Here is a 26,181-nt window from a genome sequence, read left to right as displayed (position 1 = left end):
TAAACATCACCTCCTGAGGAATTAGAACATTCGTCTTGAGCCACGTCAGGCCTCAGGTTGCATCCTCTCCTGGGTCAGGGCGGTCAACATCTCAGCTTGGCCATGTCCACTGTTGATGTGCGTGAACTATCCTCTGTCAAGGCCCCAGGCTGGGGTGAGCAGCACCCATGTTCCCTGCGGCCCTTGGGAGCTGTGCCATTGCACACAGTCCCCACCCAGCAAAGCAAAGGCTGCCTCTGTATGGCATGGTCCACTGCCTCCTTCCAGTAAGGGGCTGGCGAGTGCTCTCCACGACTCCTGCCCATGGTCCTGAGCAAGTGTCTTTGGGATGATCTTGGCTAAGTGCTGCTGTGCCTGTCAGACATAGGACAGGATGGTCCACACCTGTGGATACACAATGCTTTCTTCCACTACCTCTTCACCACCCTAGCTCAAAGGGTGTATCTCTTCTGACAGTGAGCACCCCTGACTTCTAAGTCTACAGCACTGCAAATTGTCAACCAATGTTAATTTCTAACAGTCCTTTAAGGACTGCAATGAATGCCTGTCTACTCTGGGCAAAAGTGGTAAGGCAGGCAATTGAAAGTGTAATTTCACACATACATGATAATTAGAGATTTCTTGTGGTTCTGGGGTTTGAACTCAGGGCTTTGCACTTGCTAGGCAGGTGGTCTACCACTTGAGCCACGTTCCTGCTCACTTACAGGTTAGCAAGGATATAAAGGAACAGCAGCAACTGAATAACTGCTGTTTGCAAATTATTTCACCAGTCTTTTCCAATGTCCAAAGACAGTTCTCCAGGACAAATCACATCTTATAACAAACACTTCTAAATAGCACACAGGTCAGAGTGAAAATGAAAACAACATACCAAAACTTGTGGAATGCAGATTGTAATCCTAGCTGCTCAGGAGGCAGAGATCAGAGGAATTGAGGTTGGAAGCCAGCCCAGGCAAATAGTTCTTCAGACCTTAGCTCGAAAATACCCAACACAAAAAATAGCTGGTGGAGTGGCTCAAGTTGTAGAGTGCCTGCCTAGCAAGTGTGAAGCCCTGAGTTCAAATCCCAGTGTCACCCCTCCCCTCCCCCCAAAAAAGAAAAGAACAAAATTGACAAACCCTGAATTACAGTTAACAAAATTAGAGATGCCTTGGACTGGGGCACAAAGGCCCAAATCTCATATAGCAAAAAAAAAAAAAAAAAAAAAGGGGAGAAATTAATTGGACTGATTACAGATGCCTTTGATGAAATAGACAGATTCTTAGAAAGATACAAATTATGTACATTGACTAAAGAACTAGCTGGAGTGGTGGCCTGCACCTGTGGCTGCTGTTTCAAAGGCTGTGAGAGGAGGCGCAATAGCAAGACAATTTTTTTTTTTTTTTTTTTTGAGAGGAAGTCTCACTATGTAGCTCAGGCTTGCCTGGAACTTGTAATCTTCCTGCCTTATCCTCCCTCCTGATTGCTGGGATTACAGGCATGCCTGGCTAAAACCTCATCTCTTAAGAGGAAAAACAATCTGAATACATTTACAGCAAGGAACTGAATTAAGTCATCTACAGAACCCAGGCTCACATGGATTCATCAGTGTGTCTGTCAGTGCCAGTCATTCAGACTTTCAGAACAGAAGAGGGAGCACTTCCCACTCAGTTTATCAGGCTAACATTACTCTGCTACCAGAGGAAGACATCACACAAAAGGTACAGATCAATGTTTGTCAGGGACGTAGGTATAAAAATTCTTACACACCATGACCAAGTGGGATCTATCACAGGAATGCAAGGTTGGTTCAGTCTCTAAAAGCCAATTAATGCAGTAAGGCAATATTAATAAAACAAAGAATAAAACTCAAAATTACCTGGGATTCAGAAAAGCCTGTTACAGCGTTCTACACTTGTTCATGGAAAACTTCAGCAAATCAGGAACAGAAGGAGCTGTCTCAGCCTGATGAAGGGAACTGTGTGAGCCTGTGCTCACTGCTCACAAATCACCACCTCAGAGATGTAAACCACGAGCTTGTCATCATGCAGCTTTGGAAGTCAGACGTGGGGCTTACTGGGCTGTGTTCTGGCAAGGCTCTAAGAAAAATCTGTCCTTTTCAGCTCCTGGACACCACCCACATCCCCTGGCCCACGGCCTTTTTCTCCAGCTTCGAAGCCAGCAACAGTGGCCAAGTCCTCCCCACCTGGCCCACCCCCTTCTGGCTCCCTCTTCTACTTTTAGTGTTTTGGTGGCACTGGTGTTTGAACTCCGGACCTCGTGCTTCCCAGGAAGGTGTTCTGACTGCTTGGGCCACTCTGCCAGCCCTGTGTTGTGAAGGGTTTTTCGAGAGAGGGTCTCACAAACTATTGGCCTGGGGCTGGCTTTGAACCATGATCCTCCTGAGCTCTGCCTCCTGTGTAGCTAGGATTATAGGTGTGAGCCACTGACACCCAGCTCCCTCTTCCACTTTTAAGGCCCCTGGGTTTACCCAGAAAATCCTTAATCTCACTCCAGCTTATCACTTTCAGTTGCCTTCTACCATGTAGCATTCACAGGTTGTAGGTGTTCGACATCTTTGTCTTTGTGGGAGTCATTACTCTGCCTGCTCTGGCATTATGGGAGGAAACAGAGCTAGCACCACAGTTCATGGTGAGCAGCTGAAAGCTTCCCTCTACGGGCACTACTGCCTCCTGCCACTGTACTGAGTACAATAAGCACAAGAAATGACAATCGTGTACACACTGGAAAAGCGGGTTTAACACTTGCTTACTCATGACTCTGTAGCAAATCCTAAGGAATACAGATTCACACACAACTGGAGCCAATGAGCTTAACATCTCATCTTTTTTAAAATTTTTTATTCATATGTGTATACAATGTTTGGTTCATTTCTCCCCCCAGCATCTCATCTTAAACCAAAAACAATGCTATGTAAATTTCATTTGCAATAGCATCAAAACTGCTACGTAGGAACTACTTCAACAGTGTGAGAAAACCACAAAGCATTGCTAAGAGAAATTCAAGACATAAACAAATGGAAAGATGTTTCATGGATTAGAAGTCCATGGCTAAGATTTCTGCAAATTGATGTGCAGGTCCTCATCAAAATCCCAGCAGGTTTTTTTTTTTTTGAGACAGTGACAAGAAAGGTGTAATTTTATGGGGAAATACAGAGAACCTAGAAGAGCCAAATCAATTTTGAAGAACAAAGTTATAGACTACTGTTTCAAAAGGCACCCAGGGTGGAATGGCACAAGGATAGACTGAGCTGAGTCTAGAGCAATCCTGTGTTTATGGTCAACTCACTTCCAACACAGATGTCATGATGTGTTGGTGGGGGGACTGTCTTCCCAGCAAATGGGGCCCGAAGACTCGGACATGCATGTGGAAAAACATGGAACTTAGACCACATGTAAATTAACAGGTTGGATCACAGAACTAAGTGAAGAGCTAAAGCTACCAAACCTTTTAGATGGAGGTCCGTAGCAGAGGGATTCTGGGTTAGGCATTAGGTGCGGAGTTCTTACACAGGACACCTAAATCATGAGCCATGAAAGAAAGAAAGCAATACATTGATTTCATGAGGAAAAAAAGACACCAGACAAGCCACAAACTGGGAAAAGTGTCTGTAAATCTTATGTGTAATAACGTGTGATATATGAAGTCTTGAATTCACAATGCAGTTTTATGACCCAGTTGTAAGAATACGGTAGCTGGGCGCTGGAGGCTCACACCCGTAATTCTAACTACTTGGGAGGCTGAGAGGGAAAGGTTGAGGTTTGAGGCCAACCCCAGGCAAACAGTTAGAGGCCTCATCTCTAAAATACGGCAAAATGGGCTGGAGATGTGGCTTCAGTGGTAGAGGTGCCTATTTTGCAAATGAGAAACCCTGAGTTTTCAAACCCCAGTCCCACCGAAAAAAGAAACGCAAGCAATTCAACTTTTAAAAAATGGGAAGAGACTTGAATACACTATTTGCACAAGGATATGAGAATGGCTAAATAAACACATGAAAAGACACTCTACACCACTTTATCTATCAGAGAAAAACTATGAGACTAGCTACAAAACAAACACCATTACCACAACTGCAGGGAACTGCAATTTTCATACTTGTAAAATGATACACTCACTCTGGAAAATTAAAAAAAAATACATAATAACCATGTGAACCAGCAATTCCACTGCAAAGAATCTACCCAAGCCAAAGGAAACATGTCTGCACAAGGACTTGCATGCAAGTAGTAGCATAGAAACAGGAAACCCCAGAGTGGAAACAATCCAAGTGTTCCCCAGCTAATGACAAGCCCATAAACAAAATGTGGTCTCTTCATGGGACGGAGTGTATTCAGCCACAAGGAAAGAAGCACTGATCCTTGACTCCGTGTGGAAGAGCCTCAGAAGTATTTTGCTCAGTGATAGGAGCCGGATGCATGAGTGTCCCCAAGCAGGACTGTGGCGACAGCTGCACAATTCCACACATTAACTAAAATCACTGGCTTGTATGTTTATGTTGGAGAGCTTTATTATCTAGAAGTTACACACGAATAAAGCCGTTTCAGAAGAGAGATACAGGGAAGGGGCAGCACTGCTAGGTAATAATCTATCGCAATATACTTCTACAAAACAATTTCAGCCTAGACAGAAAATTGAGGAAAAAAAAAAAACACAATCGTATCAACATAACCATATAGGAAAAGAATTTTAAAAATGTACCAAGATCACAACATAGACATCTACAAAACGCTATTGAGAGAAACCAAAGGAGATTTCCCACATGTCTCTGAGTCCCAAGAATCAACATGCTGAAGGCGTCATCGCTTCTGCCTCAGCCTCACAGCTGCGACCACCATGCTCAGCTCTGGCTTTGTTTTAGAAACCAAATGGCTACCTCAAAGTTAATGGGGGAGACGCAGCAGACCAGGAGTCATGCTGCCAAGACATCAAAAGTTACTGAGCTGCCCCCTGACTGGCTGCTGCACAGGACACACAGCGTCCAGGAGAGTGAGCAGCCTGGCCCCACCTGGGCTCATGTGCACCTCTGAGTCAGGAGAGCAATGCCATCTAGCTAGTGGTGCAGAGGCCGGCTTGATCCACAGAACGAAGCCTGCATCCACCCTGTACTCTGCAAGCAGAGAAAAGGTGGGCTGAGGGTGACAACATGGAAGATAAAATAGTGACTGTGAGGGTCAAGAGAACACGTTCAAGTTCATACGCAAAACTCAAAACCACAAAGCCTGATAAAGCAAACTGCCTGGAAAATGGCTAAGGGCTGGAGGTGTGGCTCGGGCAGAGCATTTGCCTGGCATGCTGGCGGTCCCCAACAGAGTGGGGGGAAAACCCCAAAACCATAGAGTGAAAGGTTAATTACAGTGCAAGAGAAAACACTTGACCTGCTTCACAGACTTGCATGTGGATTTTTAAAAAAAAAAATCACAAATCAGACTTAAAACCAGAGATTGGCAATACCTGTAAGAGTGAGCTGTCAAAGCACCAGGAGGACCTGGTAGCCAACCAGCCTGTGACAAGATGCTTGCTGTCACTAGGGATTAAGAAGACACAAAATACAACTCATCCATGAGTTGTCAAAACAGCGCAGCACAGGAGTGCTGGTGAGGATGAACGCACCCCAAGTCTGAACCGCACTGCCCGGTAGCCTAAGTCCTGTCCCCACAGGCCTCACGGCCCTGGTCCACAGCAACACTGCTGGAACAGCCCCAAGGGAAGGAGCTGTGGGCAGAATGGACAAGTGTGCCCCACAGTGGGAGTGAGGACAAAGGGACAAGATGCATCCCACTCAGATAATGTCTGAGGAAGCCAGCACACCCTGCATTACCAAAGCACCTGCAGAAATGAGCACAGCCCCTCAGGGAGACACCCGGGTGGCCATCCTGAATAAAGGAGCTGGGTGTGTGACCGGCCGAGGCTGGCATGGGCTGCTGAGGGACCAGGGTGGGTGGGTGGGGGTGGGGAAAGTGTCCTCTTCAGTGGCCAAGGAGTTCAGGAGGCTGGAGGCTGACATGGGACGGACCTCCCCACCACACAGAGCTGCACTTGGGCTGGATGGGAAGGTACTGCAGCCTCTCCCCCACCCCACAGTAAAATGGCAACGGCACCACCCCCTTTGCAGGCCACCTGGGGCCCGAGGGGACTGTTCCAGCCTGGCCCCTGTTCTCAAAAGAGGCTTAACCGCTGCCCCTCAGCCCTGCTGAGGCCGCACTTTCTGCTGTGTAAACTGCTCTGTGGGCTCTGCGTATGGACTTTCTCCCTTTGGATCTATAATTTCTCAGAAGAGAGGCTGAGGAATGACCTGCAAAAATGCCCTGGAGACAGGGCCAGAGAGGAGCTGCAGGCCCCTGCTCCCACCCCATACCTGTCTTCCTCTCCTGCCTCACAGGGACTCTGGGGGCCGGAGGGTCCCCTAAGCCCGGACAAGCCACCCCTCCTCAGACCCGGTTTTGCCTTTTTGATTCCTTCTGTGAACACATATTCCCACTGGTCTAGGCAAGACAAAGGGACAGAGCTGGAGGAAGGGTCTGCAGAGGGTGTGGGGTGATCGCCAGGTCACACCTGCTCAGGCCCTGGAGGAAGAAGACAAGCTGTGGTTTGAGCAGCCCGAATGGAGCCAAGGGCCAGCTTCTTCCACTGCACTAGGCGCCTGTCCCTGTGGTCCCTGTGCACACATGGAGTAATGGCTGGCTGGACCCTTGTTGCCTTGGAGGACAGCAAGGGACATGCTGCCCACTGTCTTCCCACCTGCCTTGGACAGTCCCAAGGGAAAGCAAACATGAGGTGGCTGGAGGCCCTGCCAGGTATTCCTAGAAGAGATCTTGGGGGAGGGGCAGTAGCCAGACATTTGCTGACCTTGAGGTCACAGGAGGGCCAAGGCTGAACCCTCGATGGCCTCCTGGATCCAGCAGCACCAACGGCAGATCCCACCTAGGCTGTTAGGAAACCCCGGCTTGGGCACTGTGCCGGGCAGTCGGGCGGAGCGTTAGGGAAACAAGGTGGCACTGGACGGATGGGCGGGGCGCTGGAAACATGGCAGCACCCATTTAACCCCTGACGCAGCTGCCTGTGGGTGAGGAAAGGGATCCCCACGACCCCAGCAGCTGCCTAGGGTGCTCTTGCCTATGGCAAGAGCTACCGGGGCACTGGGGCCCCAATGCTGCAATTGAGTGCTAGCCCTTTAAAGATGGCTTCAAGGGGAACCCCTGCCCACGCCTCCTACTCCAGGTACCCTACAGGGGTCACTGGGGACAGACCAATAGACCCCAGAGCTGCACTCCAGCCCACCCTGGATCCTGAAAGAGGCTTTGGGTGGACGAGGCCCCTAGCACCTTCCCTGCATCGTCTGCAACCTCAGGGAGTTGTGGCTTGGTGCTGGCAACCCGGCACGAAAGGGGTTAACGGAGCTGGGAGTGTGGGGCAGGGCTGGCTGACAGGCTGCCCCAGCAGTGGGGAAATCCAGAGGGCAGGAGCGGCTGGCCCAGCAGACCGCCCGGCCCAGCAGACCGCCCAGCCCAGCAGACCGCCCTCGCTCACTGCCCGCCTGCAACCTGCTCTGCACGAGGGATGGCCCCGAGGAGAGGTGAGGTGCTCAAATGTCCCCTGCCACTTGGTCTGGGGGTAGCCAATCCATGGCCCTAAGCCCACTGGGGGAAGCTCCAGAGGGTTCAACTCCAGAGGGTCTCTGTTCCCTTCTCACTTGATGGCAAGAAGGGAACAAGTGCTCAAGCCCTGTGTGCAACACGTACAGGGACAGGAGCTGGGTGTCCCTCACAACCCATGCCGGGAAGGGACCATCTACCAGGCTGAGCCCAATGCTTCCTAGCCTGTTTCTTTCTGTGGCCTGGGTGGGTGGGTAGGGAGAACATGCCACCCTGACACTTGGGCCAACTCCACCAAGTGACACTATAGGATTGTTCTACCTTGTCACAGCAGAGGAGCAGCAGGGTAGGCCCAATGGTGCTCAGAATTCTTGGGCACTCAGTGGAGGTTTGGGCCACTGTGCTGGGAAGGCCGCTAGCTGGGTCACTGAGGCCTGTACCTACTCTTCTGCCAGCCCAGAACCTAACTCACCGACCAGCCATTGAGGACAACACGTAAATTCCCCGTCCAGGTCTGCTCCAGAATGTTCTGGAAACGGCCAGATATTGGCCAACGTGGCAGCCTGGCCTGGCCTGAGCCTGCGCCTCAGGTGATGCAGGCTGCCTCATGGACTAAGGGACAGGGGCCCAGGCTGCCCGTGCCTATGCAGCTGGGGAGCCAAGCTGTAGCTGTAGCGATACGGGGACCACCACCTGCTGGTTCCACAGGGACCCAGCTTCCAGCCCCAAGACTTGGTCATCACCCAGTGTCTGCTGGCCATCTCAGTAGGGTGACCTTATGCCTCAGTTTGCAAACGACAATCTCTGCTTGCTATGGCAGAGGCCTGGGTCTTGCTTACATTACAGACACCAAACCAGAGCCCTCTCAATGCCACCTGGTCAAGCCCCTCTCCCCACAGGAGGCCTGGTCCTGGCAGTGCTGCTGGTCTCCTGGGCAGCACTGGGCCCCCGGAGCCTGGAGGGAGCAGAGCCTGGAGCACCAGTGGACACAGAGGGCCCACAGTGTCCAGCCGTCTGCACCTGTAGCTATGATGACTACACAGATGAGCTCAGTGTCTTCTGCAGTGGCAGGAACCTCACTCAGTTGCCAGACAGTATCCCGGATAGCACCAAGGCCCTGTGGCTGGATGGCAACAACCTTACCTCCATCCCCCAGGGAGCCTTCAGGAACCTCTCCAGCCTAGACTTCCTCAACCTTCAGGGTAGCCAGCTGAGCAACCTGGCGCCACAGGCACTGCTGGGCCTTCAGAACCTGTATCACCTGCACCTGGAGCGGAACCGGCTCCGGAGCCTAGCAGCCGGTGTGTTTGCACACACACCTGGCCTGGCCTCACTCAGTCTCGGCAACAACTTTCTGGGCCGGCTGGAGGAGGGCCTCTTTCGGGGCCTCGCCCACCTCTGGGACCTCAACCTTGGCTGGAACAGTCTGGTGGTGCTGCCTGACACCGTGTTCCAGGGCCTGGGCAACCTCCACGAGCTGGTGTTGGCTGGCAACAAGCTGGCCTACCTGCAGCCGGCACTCTTCTGCGGCCTGGGCGAGCTGCGGGAGCTGGACCTGAGCAGGAACGCACTGCGCAGCGTCAAGGCCAATGTCTTCGTGCAGCTGCCCAGGCTCCAGAAGCTCTACCTGGACCGCAACCTCATCACAGCTGTGGCCCCCGGGGCCTTTCTGGGCATGAAGGCTCTGCGCTGGCTGGACCTGTCCCACAACCGCGTGGCCGGCCTGCTGGAGGACACCTTCCCCGGCCTGCTGGGCCTGCATGTTCTGCGTCTGGCGCACAACGCCATCACCAGCCTGCGGCCTCGCACCTTCAAGGACCTGCGCTTCCTGGAGGAGTTGCAACTTGGCCACAACCGCATCCGGCAGCTGGGGGAGAAGATGTTCGAGGGCCTGGGGCAGTTGGAGGTGTTGACGCTCAATGACAACCAGATCCTGGAGGTCAAGGTGGGCGCCTTCCTTGGCCTCTTCAACGTGGCCGTCATGAACCTCTCAGGCAACTGTCTGCGGAGCCTCCCAGAGCAGGTGTTCCAGGGCCTGGGCAAGCTGCACAGCCTGCACCTAGAGAGCAGCTGCCTGGGCCGTGTCCGCTTGCACACCTTCACTGGCCTCACGGGGCTACGCAGGCTCTTCCTCAGGGGCAACGGCATCTCCAGTGTGGAGGAGCAGAGCCTGGCGGGGCTACCCGAGCTCCTGGAGCTCGACCTCACCTCCAACCAGCTCACGCACCTGCCCCGCCGGCTCTTCCAGGGCCTTGGCCAGCTGGAGTACCTGCTTCTCTCTGGCAACCATTTGTCGGTGCTGTCCATGGACCACCTGGGCCCCCTGCACAGGGTCTTTTGGCTGGACGTCTCACACAACCGCCTGGAGGCGCTCCCTGAGGGCCTGTTCTCACCACTGGGACGCCTGCGCTACCTCAACCTCAGGAACAACTCCCTGCACACCTTTGTGCCACCGCCTGGCCTGGAGCGCCTGTGGCTGGAGGGCAACCCCTGGGACTGCCACTGTCCTCTCAAGGCTCTGCGTGACTTGGCCCTGCAGAACCCTGGTGTTGTGCCCCGCTCTGTCCAGGCTATCTGTGAGGGGGACGACTGCCAGCCCATGTATACACACAATAACATCACCTGCGCTGGCCCTGCCAACGTCTCAGGCCTCGATCTGCGGGATGTTGGCGAGGTCCACTTTGCACACTGCTGACCCTGGTTCCCCTGCCTGGCCTGCCGAGGGGCTCACTGTCCCCAGAATGATGAGCTTGTCCCCAGCTCTTGGGGAACAGGTCCTGGGTTGTTCACTTTCTGGAGGACAGTCCTGGCAGCTCTGTGGCCTGAGCTCAGGACAGGGGGCATGAGCAGGTGCCCAAGGGCCTCACCAGGAGGGTGGAAACTCAGCAGCCATTCCTGCTGGCAAAGATTAAAAGTAAACAAGAAGCACAACCTGTGACTGGAAATTCAACTTGAGGAGGGCATCACCTGCAGTCCCCATCCCTTGCCCTGCCCCATTTCCATCCTGTCTTACTCAGCCCAAGCCCAGAGCCTGTGCCTTGATGGTCCAGGGAGCCAGCACTAAACTGTACACACGCCCCACCTCACTGCCCTGGCCCAGCCCAGATTCTGCACCCTGTGCTTCCTCTGGGTCCTCACAGTTGCCACTTAGCCCCACCCCCCCCCAGGACACTTGCTGCCATGAAAGGAGCCGTGCCACTTACTCAGGTCCTCCTGAAACCTTGTATCATGTCCCTCCTCTTCAGGGCACCTTGCCGGGACCAGGCTGTGTCCTCACAGGTGTCCTGGTTCAGGACAGCCTAAGTGCAGCTGCAGATGGTGGTCACAGTGCTGCCCAGCGCTGGGCAGAGTGACTGGTGCTGGGGGAGGGGTGTAATCGGAGCCTGTGCTGACCCGTGGGAGGATGAGGGGAGCACAGCTGCAGGATCCCCGAGTCCCAAGTCTCCTCTGAAGGCTGCAGTTACCCTTGGAAGGAATACGAATCACGCCACCAGCCTGCTTCCTGGAACAGGTTTGTAAGGAAACCTGGGACCCCTGGCTCACACTTCATTCATACCCTCTGGTCTCAGGCTCGGCCTCAGGTCTCCCATGGGGTGTGGCACAGGGAGGCGGTGCACAGTGTGCTTACCCACAGGTTTCTGGTCAGCACCCCAAACACTCCCCCACCGCCATGCAAACACATCTTCACCGAGTACCCAGGCGCCCGGACACTTAACAGGCTAATTTAGCACCGCAATGTCAGGAGGCAAAAGCAGTCTCACAGCTGACAATGGAAGTCCAAGACTGTCCACGACAGTGTGACAGATTTAATGGCAAGTTCCTCTAATGTTACTAGATGTGCCCAGGTCCACCCATTCCATTAGCAGAGAATCATGGCCCCTGGGTGCTGGAAGCCCAGGGTCACTTGAGGACAGCCAAATTCTGGTGAGCTGCTGGGAGCAGCCTGCCATAGGGTACAAACGTGTCCAGAGTTGGGATGAAGCCTGTGGGCCAGTGGCTGAGGCTGTCACCATCTCAGGGTACCAGGACCTGAGTTGTCCTCTTAGCCACAGACCAGTGAGGTGGAGCTGCTATCAGCAAGCTCTGCCCAAGAGGCCACCAAAACACCAAACATGGGCTGGGCTGGGGAGAGGGGAAGACTTCTGCACAGAGAGCTGCCTGGAACAAGCTGTGCCGGATGCAGGAACCAAACCCAGGACTTCTGCTCTGAAAGTTCTTAGAGGCTGTGAGTAGAGCCCATAGCAGCACCAGGAGGCAGCTGTGGGGCAGTGTCAGGAAAGTAGAGTGGACGTCCCCTCCAGAATTTTCTGGGCTATGGAGGTGAGTGCAGAAAATGCAGGGCTCTTTGGGAACTCCTGGATGAAGTCACGGCCTTCCTCCAGGCTCCTGGTGAGCTCAGGGTCCAGGGGCACAGAGCCTGCAACAGAAGATGCCAGAAAGGAGATGGTGGTGTCGTGATATGTCCACATGCCACCTTGCTGCCAGGAGCCTATAGCCAAGTCCTGCCTTTCATGGACACCCACTCTGTGTAGGGACAAGCAGTGAGGTCCTCAGGGTTCCCAACAAAGGTACACCCATAACTGCAGCTGGGTGGTGGGCAGCCAAGATGAGCAAGTACCAGGGCCTCGTGTCAGCTGCACGAGGAGGACAAAAAGACACTGCACCTGTGGCTTGCCCTCCAGCACTTGGGCACAGTCAGATCCACCCAGAGCAGAGAAAGGTAAGGTAAGGAGGAAGTCAGACCCCAACCTGACTGCTTGTCTTGGCACTTACCTAAGAAGGGAACTCCAGCAAGCTGGGCCAACTCCTCCCCGCCACCTCTGGAGAATATGTTGGTGCACTCCTAGGAAACAGGAGCCATGAGGGTGCAGCTCACAGAGTAGCTCACCAGGGCTGGACCCTGAGTGAGGCTGGGTGGTGACAGCACCCTTTCAGCCCACATCCTTGCTGGCCTTCCTTGGAGGGAACCCCCACTTCCTGGAAGTCTCTGCCTGACCCACCTGCCCATCCCGCAACAGCACTGACCACCTCCCAGGACTTACAGCACAGTGCGGGCAGGCGAAGCCGCTCATGTTCTCCACAACCCCCAGCACCTGCAGCCCTGTCTTCCTGCAGAAGGTCAGCTCCCGCCTCACATCCCCCACAGACACCGCCTGGAGATCGAGTTAGGACAGGCTGGTCAGCCGGAAGCCGCCTGCCTCAGCCCAGCAAGGCCACACACGCAGGGAGATGGACAGGCACTGATGGTACCTGTGGTGTGGTGACCACAAGGGCCCCCAGAGGCTGGTAGGGGCGCAGGGCTTCCACAGCGGCCATGTGCTCATCAGAGGTCCCTGGGGGGGCATCCACTACCAGATAGTCCAGCTGCCCCCAGGCCACGTCAGACACAAACTGCTTTATCAGTGCTGCAAAGACCCCAGAAAGCCCCAAGAAGTCAGCCTGCAGGGGAGGGCGCTGTGGAGCCCCTCACCTGTGTGTCCAGGAGCAGGCCTGTGCGTGCTGCTTATCTTCAGCAGCCTCCCACTGCAATCAGGGCAGCGTTTGATGGCACCTGCTCTGCAGAGGAACCACGCCCAACCCCACATACTGAGCTGATCGGACCCCTCTACTCCAAACTGGGAGACGGGGCACTATGGCGGGTGGGTTCGCACTAACGCCAAGCTTGCTGGAGCTCCCTTCTTAGGGCCGCTCACTCACTCACGGTCTTACTTCATCCCTCGGAGCCTGCCCCTGAACGTTGTGGACACTAGCGGGAGTCCACTAGCCAGGTCTGGACCCTCCCCAACTTCACTCAAAGTCAGTGGCCATGAGAAAGCAGGGGGGGCGGCCCCAGGTCGCCTTGGAGGCTGGGCACGTTGGAAGGCTGCCAGCGCCCCCTTGTTTCGTTATTACCGTTCTTCTTGGGACCTCTCCACACCACGGCCTCATCCGGCTTCTCCAGCAGGAAGCCCACAGACATGAGGGAGATGCTCTGCTCCTGATCCACAAAGACAGGCACCCAGCCGCGGTCACACTGGTGCACGGCCCGGCCCTGTGCCTGGAACATGCGTGGGATGCTCGGGCCACACAGGTCCACATCGAGGATCCCCACCTGCAAGGAGGTGATGCGAAGGCTCGGGCACCGTCAGGTGGACGGAAACCTGCCAGGCCTGCATGGAGCCAAGGCGGCCGCAGGGACTCAGGAGAAGGGCCTCGCGGCGGGAGCTGTTACCTGGCCTCGGGTACTGGTCAGGCCATGGGCTCAGCCCGCACAGCAGCCTCACCTTCTTGCCTATGTGGCGCAGCGCCAGGGCCAGCTCGGTGGAGATGGTGCTTTTCCCGACGCCGCCCTTTCCCGAGAGGACAAGGACGATGTGCTGAACACCTGCCAGGTTCCCGGGCTCTGGGGAGAGCAGGAGTTAGGAGGCTGGACTGGCGGCCTTCAGGGCTGGGTCACTAAGAGCCTCCTGTCCTGAGCCGGGGCGGTCGCCAGTAACTTGACTTAAGCGCGGCTGCCGGACCCCACGCCAGCTGCAAGGTCTTTTGCACCTCGTGCCTTTACGAAGCGGTCACTAAATGGGGACGCATCCGGCCGCTCCCGCTTGCAGCGTGCGCGCGGGACTCCAATCCCCAGGCTACGGCGACAGGCCACAGGGGAACCTGGGAGCCTTGTCAGCGCCGCGTGGCGCCCGTGCGGGAGGGCAGACCCCACACCCTGCGGTCCGGAGAGGCGGCCCGGGGCCTCCAGACCGGGGGGAGGTGGGCGGCTCTGAGAACACGGCTCCGCCACCGTCACCAGCGCTCACCCGAGCAGACGAGGACAGCCACGGGACGTACCCGTGTCCCTGGCCATCGCCCAAGCCAGTCACAGGCGTCCCAGATTCCGCGTTCCCCACCCCGACCGCGCGCAAGAGCCACCACCCCGCAAGTTTACCCGCGGACGCCTCCATGCCTTCGCCAGCCGAGCTTCGCGGCTTCCTTCCGAACCCTCCAGCCGACCGAGGACCTTTTGAGCCAATGGCGGCGCGAGCCCGTCCCCGGCCCCGCTTTTCTCAGCCAATCCGATCGTCCGAGGAGTTCCCGTGCGCACAGGTTCCGGCGCGGATGATGTAACGGAGCTGGACTCACTTCCGTGCCTCGCGTCCAATAGTCGTGCGAGCATCTCTCTGACAGCCTGAGCTGTGACCAGTGGAAAAGTCAGGTTATGATTGGCAGGTTCCGCAGCCTCTGGACAACAAGTCTGTCCCTCGAGACCCGCCCCCTCGCCAAGGCCCGTCCAGGAGCGTCCGCCCGCCACCTCCGGGCCAATGCGGCGCGGGGGGGGGGGGGGGGGGCGGGGATTGTTTACGTCCAGGCCCGGGCGGAAAGTGGGTCACCGCCCGCGGAGCGCGGCGGCGGCGGCAGGTGAGCGGCGCTCGGCCCGGCCCGGCCCCTGCGGGCGGCGCGTTGACCTTGTGGGCGGCCAGGCCCGCCAGCCTTTGTTCCCCAGGGAGGCCTGGCGGCGGCCGCGGCATCGGGCACTGCCGACAGCGTCGCCCGAAGCCGAGATCGGCGGGCTCGCGGCGTGGGAAGCAGCCTCCCGGACGGCCCCGCAGTGGCCGAGCCCAGCCGGCCGCGACCCCGGCCAGCCCCACCGGCTCGTTCACTGGGCGTGCATCACAGGCGCCTGCTGTGCGGCCGTGTGGCGCGCAGCCTCGGGCCGTGCGGGCCCCTAGGCCCTGTGCGGGAGGCCGGGGCGAGGTGGGGCAGTCCAGAGGGCAAGCCGGGCTGGACGCGGGGTCTGCAGGGGTCGGGAGGCATTCGGGCAGAACTGGTCACTGGATCCGGGCGGCCCTCTCGGAAAGTGGAGGAGGCCTCCCCGCCCCAGAGCTCCCCAGGAACACAGGGAAGCCCTGAGCACGTTAAGGTCGTTTCAAAAGAGAGAGCTGGGTATTGGTGAGGGAAGCTGAGCAGAAGAGGAACCGTGCGGTCCAGGAGGCAGAGGTGGGTCCCCTGGTGATGCAGGACAGCCTCGGGTGTGGGGAGTGTCAGGGATGGGGTGACTGTTTCTGGCATGAGGAACTGGACTTTGGAGATGCCATTTGTCCAACTGGGCAGTGGAGGAGGAGCAGGTCAGGTGTGACACGCCGAGGGGCAGCTTGGCTCCTGAGTGGACTCTCCCTCCAGTCATGGGTGTCTGGCTGGTGCTTCACACCATATCCCTGGGTCTGGTTGAGGTGCTCAGACACTGGAGCAAGGTATGGGTGTGTGAAGAGTTGTGGACCCTCGAGGTCATGGAGTCGCCATCCGTGGTGGGTCTGTTGGAGCCCAGAAGTGCCAGGGGCAGCGTGCCAGGTCGGGTGGTTGTGGGATCCGTTCTTGTGTGCTGCATGTCTCCCTGGCTCAGTGCTTGTTTTTTTCCAGGTCCTCTTCACCATGGCCAGACGCCCCCGGAGCAGCAGGGCATGGCACTTTGTCCTCAGTGCAGCCCGCCGAGACGCAGACACCCGGACCATGGCTCTGGCAGGCACCAGTGACTGGGGCTATGACTCTGACGGGCAGGTAGGTCTCAGCGGCAGGATGGGGTGGCTAAGAGAAAGATGGTCCTGATCCAGGGCACCAGACTGTCTCTTCCTGGATAAGTCGTGCACAGCAAGGCACAAGATCTGGTGTGTGCATGTGAGAAAGAGAGAGAGAGAGAGGTGGGAGAGAAAGGACCTCAGAACAGACATGGGATCTTCCCTGTCCTGTCTTGTGAATAGTGTGCACAGAGAGGCTGCTGCTGGTCAGATGTGCAGCAAATTCCCTGTTCTGTCTGCTCGGCCTGTTTTCAGAGGTAGTCGTTGTTTACTTGGTATGTGCCCTTTTGGATAGTTGTTCTGCAGCACAGATGTTCACTTCACATTCACAGACCAGTGTAAAACGCACCTGTGATTCTTTTTTGGGAGGGACTGGGGTTTGAAATCAGAGCTTCGTGCTTGCGATGCAGGCACTCTACTGCTTGAGCCACACCTCCAGTCCATTTTGTTTTCATTATTTTTTGAAGATGGTGTCTCTTGAACTGTTTGCCCAGGCTGGTATCAAGCTTAGATCCTCCAGATCTTAGCTTCCCAAGTAGCTAGGATTACAGGTGTGAGCCATGGCATCCAGCAGACCTGTATGCCTTCCCTGCTTGAAGACTGTCTAAGCTTAGGAAGGCCCAGGAATGAGGGGGTGTCAAACTGTGCTCAGGGTTCTGTGCTGATCTTTGCTGTGGCTGGGCGCAGTAGGAGGCCCTTGGGAGATGGCTTCTCAGTTGAATTTCTGAGGTATCCCTGAAATTGGACGAAGAGTTTGGCTGTGCCCTGGGTTGCCTCTGTTTCCTGCTGTCACAGCCGTGACACTAGCTGTGTCCCTGCACTGTAGTTCTGGCCCAGCTGTGGGTTGTAGCTGGAGTTGCTCCTCCTTGAGTCCCGTGGAACTACCGTGCTGTGGAGGAGAAACGGAAGCCGTCAGTGTACTGACTCAGTCTGCAGTGTCCTGGTCCGTTCCTAAGGCCTCTGGAGCTAGAAAGACCAGGCTGCATTCCTGCCATGCCTGCAGTGCTCCTCGACCGCGTGGCCCGGAGCAGTCTGTCCACCTCTGTTCCTGCCTCACAGGGGCTCATTGCTGTGGGATGTGGGTAGTGTCTGGGCTGGGCTGTGACACACGCATGCTGCTTGTCCTCTGTCACCTAATGGGCCTGTAATACATGTATGTAGGCAGGTGGCCGACGGTCATTTTAGGCACTGCGTTAGGCTGAACAACGCACCTCCCTTCCTGCCTCAGCAATTTAAGGGCCAGTATCAAGTCTGGTCTGTCCCTTTCCCGTGGAAAGTCAGCTTGACCCCGTGTTCTGAACTCAGTGGGGCTGCTTTGGCAGACTTTCTGTGCCAGTGGAATCCACTCCTCTTGGCTAGTTGTCTGGGGACAGGACCCCTCATGTTCACCTCAGGGCTTATGGAGCTTCCTGTGCTGTGGTTGCTGTGGTGTCTGCGGGGCAGACCAAGGGCCTGTACTTGGAAGTTGCTGCCCAGGTGTCTGAAGCCAGTGACCTCATCCGCTTGATCACTACAGGCCCTGAGTAACGGAGCTCGGAAGGCCCCGTCCCAGGAGCCGTGGGGTGTGGGTTCATGGAGTAGGACAACGGAGAGCTTTAGAGAAGTGTAGTGAGGAGAAAGGCCCAACACTTCCATCCAGGGGACAGGCAGTGAGTGCACAGCTCCTGCAGCAGTGGCCCACACAACTGGACGTGGTGGCAGGCCAAGAGGATGGATGGGACTGATGCAGCAAGAGCGCCACGGGCAGCAGGAGTAGGAGCCTGTGGTGTGGCAGGGCCTGCTCTCATCAGAGGTTCCTGAGCCACTGTGAACCCAAGGAGGGCTGTTGGGGGCTACTGAGCTGGACAGAGGCTACTTGAGTCTTTATTAGACAGACTGGCCCTGGAGCCCAGAGCCAATGACCTGGGTGGCAGCAATACAAAAACTCTCTGTCCAATCTCTCAAGGAGCCTGGGATTAGTTGGTGGCTAGAACATGATTGGCTTGGCATTGGTGCCACTTGGCACAAACCCCCAGAACTTGGGAGCTCAAGCCGCAAGGACGGTGCCCACTTGGAAGTGGTGGTGGAGGCCCCACTGAACGTTTCCTTGAAGCAGCAGCACAACCCCACTGGGCCTTGTTGTCACCCTTTGCCTCCCTCAGATGATAAGAGAACTACAATCCAAGACAGGCCTGGGGGTCCATGCTGTGGGGGGCCCTATGTAGTATCCACTGGGGCCAGTGGTTAATCTGAGATTCAGAAGTTGCCTGGAGAAAGCTGGAGGGCAGAACTTTTAGGTGTGCACTGGGATCTGGGTCTCTGGGGCCTCCGGTTGTGCAGGAATGAGACTTGTGAGGTGAGTCACTTGGGAACCCCTGCCCTTGGTGGACCAGAGCAGTGGGACCTATGAAGGGGTCCCTCCAACAGCTGGGAACAGCTTATCCTTCCCTACCAGCACAGTGACTCGGATTCTGACCCTGAGTGCTCCTCCCTGCCGCCATCCATCGCCAGCGCCTTGCCTGTGACAGGGGAGTCTTTCTGTGACTGTGAGGGCCAGACTGAGGCAGCCTTCTGCAGCAGCCTACACACAACCCACCGCAGCAAGGACTGTCGCTGTGGGGAGGAAGATGAGTGTGAGTGTGTAGCTCGCAGGCACCTGAGAGGAGGGTAGGGGCAGATTACAAGGCTCACAAGCAGGGGTGAGCCCTCCAGGGTGGCCCACGGGCTCTGGGCAGTGCCCAGCCTGGGCTTTTCTCCATCCTGCAGATTTTGACTGGGTCTGGGATGACCTGAATAAGTCCTCAGCCACCTTGCTGAGCTGTGACAACCGCAAGGTCAGCTTCCACATGGAGTACAGCTGTGGTACTGCAGCCATCCGGGGCACCAAGGAGTTAGGAGAAGGCCAGCACTTTTGGGAGATCAAGATGACCTCACCTGTCTATGGCACTGACATGGTAAGTGGTTCCCAGCCTGAGGGCAGCTGCCATGGTGTCTGGCTCCAGGCACCTCTATGCCTAGCCCCACTGTTTGCAGATGGTGGGCATTGGGACATCAGATGTGGACCTGGACAAGTACCACCACACATTCTGCAGCCTGCTTGGCAGAGATGAGGACAGCTGGGGCCTCTCCTACACTGGTACGTGTAGCCTGGGTGAGGGTGGGCTGCAGAGGGCAGAGGGCACCTCCTAGACTCACCCCACCTTGCTGTCCCCAGGGCTGCTGCACCACAAGGGTGACAAGACGAGTTTCTCCTCGCGCTTTGGCCAGGGCTCCATCATCGGTGTGCACCTGGACACCTGGCATGGGACGCTGACCTTCTTTAAGAACAGGAAGTGCATAGGTGAGGATGTTGAATGGCGATAGGCGTCTATATGCATGGCACACGGAGGTTCTGAGGCCAGTGCTCCATGCCAGGCCTATCTGGGTGGGGGTCAGGCTGACAGGGAACTGAGGCCCCAGTGTCCCCGGAGTGGGGACAGGGCAGAGGCTAGAGTCACCAACCAGAACTGACTTAAGCATCCTCACTTACAGCTGCACAGGCTGCTCAGCTGGGCCATCTTGGCCCGATGTGGGAGGGCTGAGCTGGGCAGCAAATACTGCCCTGCATGTCCTCACTGGCTGGGGACTCAGGCCAGGTCTCCCTTCAGGAGTGGCAGCCACTCGGCTGCAGAACAAGAGGTTCTACCCAATGGTGTGCTCCACAGCGGCCAAAAGCAGCATGAAGGTGATCCGCTCCCGTGCCAGCACCACCTCCTTGCAGTACCTGTGCTGCTACCGCCTGCGCCAGCTAAGGCCAGACTCTGGGGACACCCTTGAGGGTCTGCCCCTGCCCCCGGGCCTCAAGCAGGTTCTGCACAACAAGTTGGGCTGGGTCTTGAGTATGAACTGCAGCCACCGTAAGTCCCCTGCACCCTCGCCCAGTGCTGTGGCCCGGCCCAGTCCCAACAGCCCTGACGCCAGGCCCTGCCAGAGGAAGCGCTGCCGACGGACCTGACTTCTTCCCCTTGAAAACTGCCATCCCGGGCTGGGATCGACATTCTGTTCCTCCCTCCCAGCCTCATCCAGGGCAGGAGATGGAAGAGCTGGGCTGTCTGCCTGGATTTGTGCCCCATCTCCCAAGGCCAGGACAGTCCTTTCTGCAGGGCCTCCAGGACTTAGGCTGCCAAGAGTCAGGGTCACTCTGCTGCCCATGCTGGGTGGGGAAGCAACCACTCCTGTCCTTTGAGCCCCTGTGTGTGTGTGTCCGAGGAGCAGCAGCCCAAGCAATTGACCCAGACTGTGAGCCTTGGAGGCCGGGCTGCCCTGGGAAGAGAGGGTCCAGCCGGAGCTCAGCTCTTTCTGTCCCACAGGGCCTTGGCTTTTTCCTGACTTGGCTTTGCATGTTGCCAGCTGTTGCTCCTGTCACAGAGCCTTCAACGACTGTAACAGACATAGGGTTTATGTGTCACTTCCATTCGGCTGAAAGATTAAAGATCCATACTGAGGCCTGGGCTGCCCAGCATCTGTGGCTTTCTTTCTGCTGAGTCTGGCTGCTTCTGTCAGCCTGGCTCTCTTCCCCAAGATCTCACTACTCCTCCCTGGGAGTGCCCTACTTCAAGCCTCTGAGTGGCTGTGGCACTGGGTGTTGCCCTGTACCTTTTGACTGTCCAGTTAGGCATGCAGTCCTCCACCAGGCTCCTGTAGGCAGCAGCTAGGGTCTCTGCTGCCTCCAGGCTGTGGGAAACCATGCCCTTCTGTTCATCATAGAGCTTCCTCCACTCCTCCTCTTCCCTCCCCTCCCCTGGAGCTCACACCTGACCACCAGGGACCAAATCCACCTCAGGCTGAAAGTAAGCTCCCTGGGGTCCCACCCCCTTGCCTGCCCCTCAGGGTCTGCTCAATCCCTGGGGATGCTGCATTCTGTCCTGCTGATGGGCACGAGAAAAAGTCCCATGGATCCTCCTGCAGGCGTGGTCAGAAGCCCAGATCCAGCAGAAGGTCGGGGTTGGCAGTGGTCAGGAAGAGACAGATGCGGCGGGAGAGGTCAGGCCCCACCCTGCGGGGCTGCCTGCCTTCTCGGGCCTTCACAGGGAGGTCAGCCAGAAGACCTAGGCGCTCCTGCTCCGTGCTGCAGGCTGAGAATGCCTAGGGCAGACACAGGCATGAACAGGGTAGCCTCTGACCTGGGGTCCACATCTGGGCAGGAAGAGTACATACGTGGGGCTCACCTGCTGCAGAAGGCGGGGGGAGGGGAAGGCAGTGACAATGGCATCAGCCACAGCTGGGCTGACCCGGTTAAACTGCCTGATCTGCTTCCACCACACTCCTCGGAGCCCTGAACCATCTCTGGACACTCGCTGGCCTGAAGCCCAGCGCCCTGCTGTACAGAAGGCAAAGGCCTGGGTGTCCCGGCACTGCCTGAAACAGGAGAGAACCGGGAGGCTTCTGGAATCTTCTCTCCTGCAGCCAGTTCAGTAGAGCCCCCTTCCCCGGCCCCCCCGCCCCCAATCCCCACAATGCACACACTTGGAGGGGCGCTGGGCAAGGGCCTTGGTGAAAGCACACACATGCTGACTCAGTTCCTGCCATGAGGCTACCAGTAGCACGTCCAGATCTGCAAAGAGCTGCAGGAGCACCAGGGCCTGGGGAGAGTGAGCATGGGTGGCCCAGGTGTGCCCTGGGGAACCCTAGCCCTAACTGCTGGTGTAGCCATACCCACCCTGCTGGACCTTAGAGAGCAGCCCAAGTGCCAGGGCCAAGGCCAACCATCTCACGCAACCCAGACCATCCCTTACCTCCTCCACCTCAGGCCAACCAATGGACACCTCTGGACTCTCCAGTTGCTGTATCCTCTGGGCGCTGGGCTGGTGAGACCTGAGCAGAGGCAACCATCCCTTCAGATCCCCACATCCCTCTGGTTCCCCACACTCCCTAAGTCCTCCTGCCTCTAGGAGGCCTGCCCAGGGAAATGGGCTCAGCTGTGACCCAGCAGCCCCTAGAGGTGCCCCAAATTCCCTTGAAGCCCCATCCCAGCCAGCCATGCTAGGTGTAAGGGTACCATAGGTAGGCCTCTAGCCCGATGACAGCCAGATGGAGGTGTGTGAGGCTCTCCAGAGGAATCCAGGGCATAGAACAGGGTGGGCTGGACATCTGAGGGCAAGAGGATGTAGCACACCTGTTTAGATGAGGGCTGCAGCAGCAGGCCATGGACCACCAGGCCACAGTCAGCTTTCAGAAGGAAGAGCAGGGGAAAGCTTGGGAGGTCTCCCTGCCTGGCCAGCTCTCTGCAGAAAAACAACTGTGTACCTCCCCAAGGCCAAAGAGACTGAAGACAGCCCCAGGCATACCTCAGGTTCTGGAAGAGTAGAATGAGCCACCTTGTTTCCAGTTCACTTTTGCACACCAACTTCACACTTGGGTGACACACATCAGGTGCTCCTCCAGTCAAGGTGGCCCAGCCTGGGTGCTTCCAACCCAAGCCTCAGGCCCCTTTTGCCAGCTCACCACCAAGTTCTCGCAAAGACCCTCAATGTTCTCGCATCTGCTGGACAGCACCTCCAAGCAGGTTTGTCATCCCACCCGCCACACTGCTGTTTCTGACCAAACAGGAGCCCGAGCCCATCCCTGGTAAGGAAACCCAGCGATACAGAACAAAGGAAAGACCCGGCCCTCTCCTGCACCTGGGTCAGCTGGGCAGCACCCTGCAGAAACTCCTGGGGCTCCAGCAGAAGTAGCAGTTCCTGCTCATCCTCAGCCTGCAGCTCTGGAGGCACCTGTGGGGACATTAGGGGTGCTGTTACCCACCCCAAGCCTGTGTGTTCCGAGCCTCAGTCACAGCTGCTCAGCCAACAAGAGGCACCTCAGCAACCTTGCAGCTCCTGCCACAGGCAAGTGCAGGCGCCATCGCACTTCTCTCCAGAAGTCCGCGATCTGCCTCCCAGAGCCCAAGATCAGCCCAGGCTTATGGGCACCAAGAACCCCGACCCCAGCCTCTCTGGGGATGGGATATTCTCCCCCAGCAGCTGAGTTCTGGCTTCTTACTGGCCGCATGGCTTGGGCATCATCTCGCTCTTGATTTGACCCTCTGTGAGGCGTGCGCGATGTGGGCCAGCAGGAAGGAGACACGCCGCAGGGGTCGAGGCTGGGCCTCACTTCGTTCCACTGCAGGCTGCGGGCCAGGCGCTGCGTCTCGATGCGGCACTCACAGCCCAGCGCGCCCAGAGCCTCCATCAGGATGTCCGCACCAGCATCTTCCAGGACGGCTGGGCCCATGGGGACAGCTCGGTCACCCCTTCTTTGCGAGGGCCTGGGGATGAGGGCGCTGCCCCAGCGGGGGTGGAGGGGCAGCCCCAGGTCCTCGTCCTCTTCCAGCCCCGACCCCTCGTCCCCGGCCCCGCACCTGGGTCCACGCACACCACCAGGCGTCTCAGGACCTGCTCCGGCCGCCGAGCCTTGACCGCCGCCCTGCGCTCCCCCGCCACGCCACCGGCCTCCGCGCCCGCCTCCGCAGTGTTGGCGCCCTCGGGGTCCGAGTCTGAGACCTCCCAGGTCGGGAGTCTCCGCTGGCCCTGGCCCCGGCCCCGGCCCCGGCCCCGGCGCGAGCCCGCGGTTCTCCGGGAGCGCACCTCCGCCATAGTCCGGTCTCCCCACCACTTCCGGCCTCCTCCGGCCCCTTTTGCCCAGGACACCGGCTGCTTCCGGCGGGGGCGGGCTCGGGGCGCGCGGGCTTCCGGCGGGACCAGACGCAGCTATGGCGCGGAAGAAAGTAAGACCGCGGCTAATCGCGGAGCTGGCTCGCCGCGTGCGTGCCCTGCGCGAGCAGCGGGACCGGCCGCGGGACTCGCAGCGCTACGCGCTAGACCACGAGTCGCTGACCCGGCCTTTCTCTGGTCACCGACTGCCGATGCGCGCCTGGGCCGACGTGCGTCGCGAGAGCCGCCTCCTACAGCTGCTCGCCCGCCTCCCGCTCTTCGGCCTGGGCCGCCTGGTCACACGCAAGTCCTGGCTGTGGCAGCACGACGAACCGTGCTACTGGCGCCTGACGAGCGTGCGGCCCGACTACACGGCACAGGTGCGCGTGCGCCGGGTCCTGCCCGCCCCTCTCCCCCCACGCAACTCGGGGACCCGAGCTCCCGCTTCCGCTCCCGCTCCCGCTCCCCATCCCCGGGGACGGCCGGCTTTCTGAGTTGACCCGCTCCTCTCTTGCTCTGCAGAACTTGGATCACGGGAAGGCCTGGGGCATCCTGACCTTCAAAGGTAAGACTGGGTGGCTGGCGCGCCGGACGGACAGCAGACAGTCCCGCAAACACGCAGTCAGCACCGTCTTCCTTCCCCAGGGAAAACAGAGGGTGAGGCCCGGGAAATCGAGCACGCTATGTACCACGACTGGCGTCTGGTGCCCAAGCACGAGGAGGCGGCCTTCACTGCGTTCACACCGGGGACCAAGGACAGTCTGCGCCGGGTGCCCTACCCACCCCTTCTCCGGGCCATGATTCTGGCCGAGAGACGGAAAAACGGGGACACAAGCGTCGAAGAGCCCTCGCTGAGTGTGGATATGTCGTGCGCGGATCCCTGGGACTATCCTGCCAAACAGGCCAAAGGGAAGGCCAAAGGGACCCCAGTCTAACGCGCCCCGACCGGCAGGGGCGCCCGGGGCTATGACGGCCAGTGTGATGACAGTGTCTTTGGCTTCGACAGACCCCGCTGCCCTAATTTGCCGCTCTGCAGGCTGCTGGACGAAAGTGGAGAGCAGCGGGTTGTCAGTCACTTCCAGGCGGCCCCTTCCGCGTTCTTGTGGCTGGGAATAAACGCTCGAAGTGGCTTGGGTTGTGGTTTCTTTGCGTGGGGGCCGCGGGACGGTGGGGAGGGAAGGCGGCGGATGCGTTTTTCGGGTCTGCGCTCCCGGGCGCAGCTGGGCAGCCCGCGCGCTCGGCCCTTTAAGCGAGGCTCCGCCCCGGCGCCGCCCCTCCCGCACGGCCCAGCCGCCGCCATGATCTGCTTGGTGCTGACCATCTTCGCCAACCTCTTCCCCGCGGGTGAGCGTGGGGGCCCGGCCGGGCGGGGGGCGCGCCACTGGGCAGGCCTAACGCCCGCGTTCCTGCAGCCTGCAGCGGCGAGCACGAGCGCACGTTCCTGGCCGTGAAGCCCGACGGAGTGCAGCGGCGGCTGGTGGGCGAGATCGTGCGGCGCTTCGAGAGGAAGGGCTTCAAGCTGGTGGCGCTGAAGCTGGTGCAGGTGCGGGCGGGGCTGGGCGCGCCGATGGGACCCGGGGTGGACCTGGGGTGCGGGACCTTGGCGCAGGCGGCCATTCTTTTCCGCAGGCTTCCGAGGAGCTGCTGCGCGAGCACTACGCCGAGCTGCGCGGACGCCCCTTCTATAGCCGCCTGGTCAAATACATGAGTTCGGGGCCCGTGGTGGCCATGGTGAGCTTCCACCTGAGTGCGTGCGGGCGGGGGTCGGGCGCGGCCCCGGGGGCAGTCTCCGCGCTAACGGTCGCGCCCGCAGGTGTGGCAGGGGTTGGATGTTGTGCGCGCCTCGCGGGCGCTCATCGGAGACACCAACCCGGTGGAAGCCTCTCCAGGCACAATCCGCGGGGATTTCTGCGTGGAGGTTGGCAAGTAAGTCCCGTCGCGCTCTCCGCACCGGCCCTTCCGGCCGCTCCTCTGCGCTGGCTCACGCGCGCCGTCTCCCGCGCAGGAACGTGGTTCATGGCAGCGACTCAGTGGAGAGTGCCCGCCGTGAGATCGCGCTCTGGTTCCGCGCCGACGAGCTTCTGTGCTGGGAGGACAGCGCTGGGCACTGGTTGTACGAGTAGCCCGTCCACAGCGGGTGGTGGTGGTGGTGGTGTGGAGTCTGACGTTGCTAGCTCCGAGGGAGGCGGCTAGAGCTTCTGGGTCCCCACAGCAGTAGGACAAGCCAACACTGCATGGCTGCTTGGCGAGCAGAGCTCCCAACCCCCTCCACCCCCCAACCCCCAGCAGGGCACATCCTGGTTCTCAGCCCGCTCCCATTTCTTTTCATAATAAATTTCGGAAAACCTGTGTGTGTGTGTGTGTGTGTGTGTGTGTGTGTGTGTGTGTGTGCGCATTGGCTTA

The 26,181-nt window shown here is 58.1% G+C and overlaps 6 protein-coding genes across 9 annotated transcripts; 4 read left to right on the top strand and 2 right to left on the bottom strand.

The window, feature by feature from the left end:
- The first annotated feature begins 166 nt into the window (after positions 1-166).
- On the top strand, positions 167-10,523 carry Igfals (insulin like growth factor binding protein acid labile subunit). Its single transcript, XM_074059188.1, has 2 exons — positions 167-7,573; positions 8,492-10,523. The coding sequence occupies exons 1-2, from the start codon at positions 7,558-7,560 to the stop codon at positions 10,285-10,287; spliced, it is 1,812 nt and encodes a 603-aa protein (XP_073915289.1). The 5' UTR covers positions 167-7,557; the 3' UTR covers positions 10,288-10,523.
- An 807-nt stretch (positions 10,524-11,330) lies between these two features.
- Nubp2 (NUBP iron-sulfur cluster assembly factor 2, cytosolic) lies at positions 11,331-14,788 on the bottom strand. Of its 2 annotated transcripts, none has more exons than XM_020169393.2 (7): positions 14,506-14,788; positions 13,856-13,974; positions 13,485-13,683; positions 12,843-12,997; positions 12,635-12,745; positions 12,366-12,435; positions 11,331-12,009 (listed from the first exon to the last, which is right to left on the bottom strand). In XM_020169393.2, exons 1-7 carry the CDS (start codon positions 14,519-14,521, stop codon positions 11,864-11,866), a joined length of 816 nt encoding a protein of 271 aa, XP_020024982.2. In that variant the 5' UTR covers positions 14,522-14,788; the 3' UTR covers positions 11,331-11,863. The 2 variants fall into 2 exon arrangements, with proteins under 2 accessions (XP_020024982.2, XP_073915291.1); XM_074059190.1 differs by having other exon boundaries at positions 14,524-14,786.
- Positions 14,789-14,982: 194 nt separating this feature from the next.
- Spsb3 (splA/ryanodine receptor domain and SOCS box containing 3) lies at positions 14,983-20,606 on the top strand. 3 transcript variants are annotated; one of them, XM_074060491.1, is made up of 7 exons: positions 15,593-15,808; positions 15,975-16,112; positions 18,564-18,741; positions 18,875-19,062; positions 19,142-19,244; positions 19,323-19,448; positions 19,813-20,606. In XM_074060491.1, the coding sequence occupies exons 1-7, from the start codon at positions 15,740-15,742 to the stop codon at positions 20,100-20,102; spliced, it is 1,092 nt and encodes a 363-aa protein (XP_073916592.1). In that variant the 5' UTR covers positions 15,593-15,739; the 3' UTR covers positions 20,103-20,606. The 3 variants fall into 3 exon arrangements, with proteins under 3 accessions (XP_073916593.1, XP_073916592.1, XP_073916591.1); XM_074060490.1 differs by having other exon boundaries at positions 15,597-15,808; positions 19,756-20,606; XM_074060492.1 differs by lacking the exons at positions 15,593-15,808; positions 18,564-18,741 and adding an exon at positions 14,983-15,554 and having other exon boundaries at positions 19,756-20,606.
- A 151-nt stretch (positions 20,607-20,757) lies between these two features.
- On the bottom strand, positions 20,758-23,737 carry Eme2 (essential meiotic structure-specific endonuclease subunit 2). The gene is made up of 8 exons (XM_020169394.2): positions 23,487-23,737; positions 23,129-23,349; positions 22,768-22,860; positions 22,146-22,237; positions 21,883-21,961; positions 21,614-21,729; positions 21,316-21,505; positions 20,758-21,232 (listed from the first exon to the last, which is right to left on the bottom strand). Exons 1-8 carry the CDS (start codon positions 23,719-23,721, stop codon positions 21,062-21,064), a joined length of 1,197 nt encoding a protein of 398 aa, XP_020024983.2. The 5' UTR covers positions 23,722-23,737; the 3' UTR covers positions 20,758-21,061.
- Positions 23,738-23,837: 100 nt separating this feature from the next.
- On the top strand, positions 23,838-24,908 carry Mrps34 (mitochondrial ribosomal protein S34). Its single transcript, XM_020169397.2, has 3 exons — positions 23,838-24,158; positions 24,301-24,343; positions 24,424-24,908. The coding sequence occupies exons 1-3, from the start codon at positions 23,838-23,840 to the stop codon at positions 24,711-24,713; spliced, it is 654 nt and encodes a 217-aa protein (XP_020024986.2). The 3' UTR covers positions 24,714-24,908.
- A 69-nt stretch (positions 24,909-24,977) lies between these two features.
- Positions 24,978-26,127, top strand: Nme3 (NME/NM23 nucleoside diphosphate kinase 3). The gene is made up of 5 exons (XM_074060493.1): positions 24,978-25,122; positions 25,191-25,321; positions 25,408-25,509; positions 25,592-25,704; positions 25,784-26,127. Exons 1-5 carry the CDS (start codon positions 25,077-25,079, stop codon positions 25,899-25,901), a joined length of 510 nt encoding a protein of 169 aa, XP_073916594.1. The 5' UTR covers positions 24,978-25,076; the 3' UTR covers positions 25,902-26,127.
- Positions 26,128-26,181: the final 54 nt, after the last annotated feature.

Source organism: Castor canadensis, chromosome 17 (genome assembly GCF_047511655.1).
Source record: "Castor canadensis chromosome 17, mCasCan1.hap1v2, whole genome shotgun sequence".
NCBI classification, from domain to species: domain Eukaryota; kingdom Metazoa; phylum Chordata; class Mammalia; order Rodentia; family Castoridae; genus Castor; species Castor canadensis.
The sequence above is the reverse complement of the archived record's forward strand: the minus strand, read 5'-3'. Positions and strand labels throughout refer to the sequence as shown.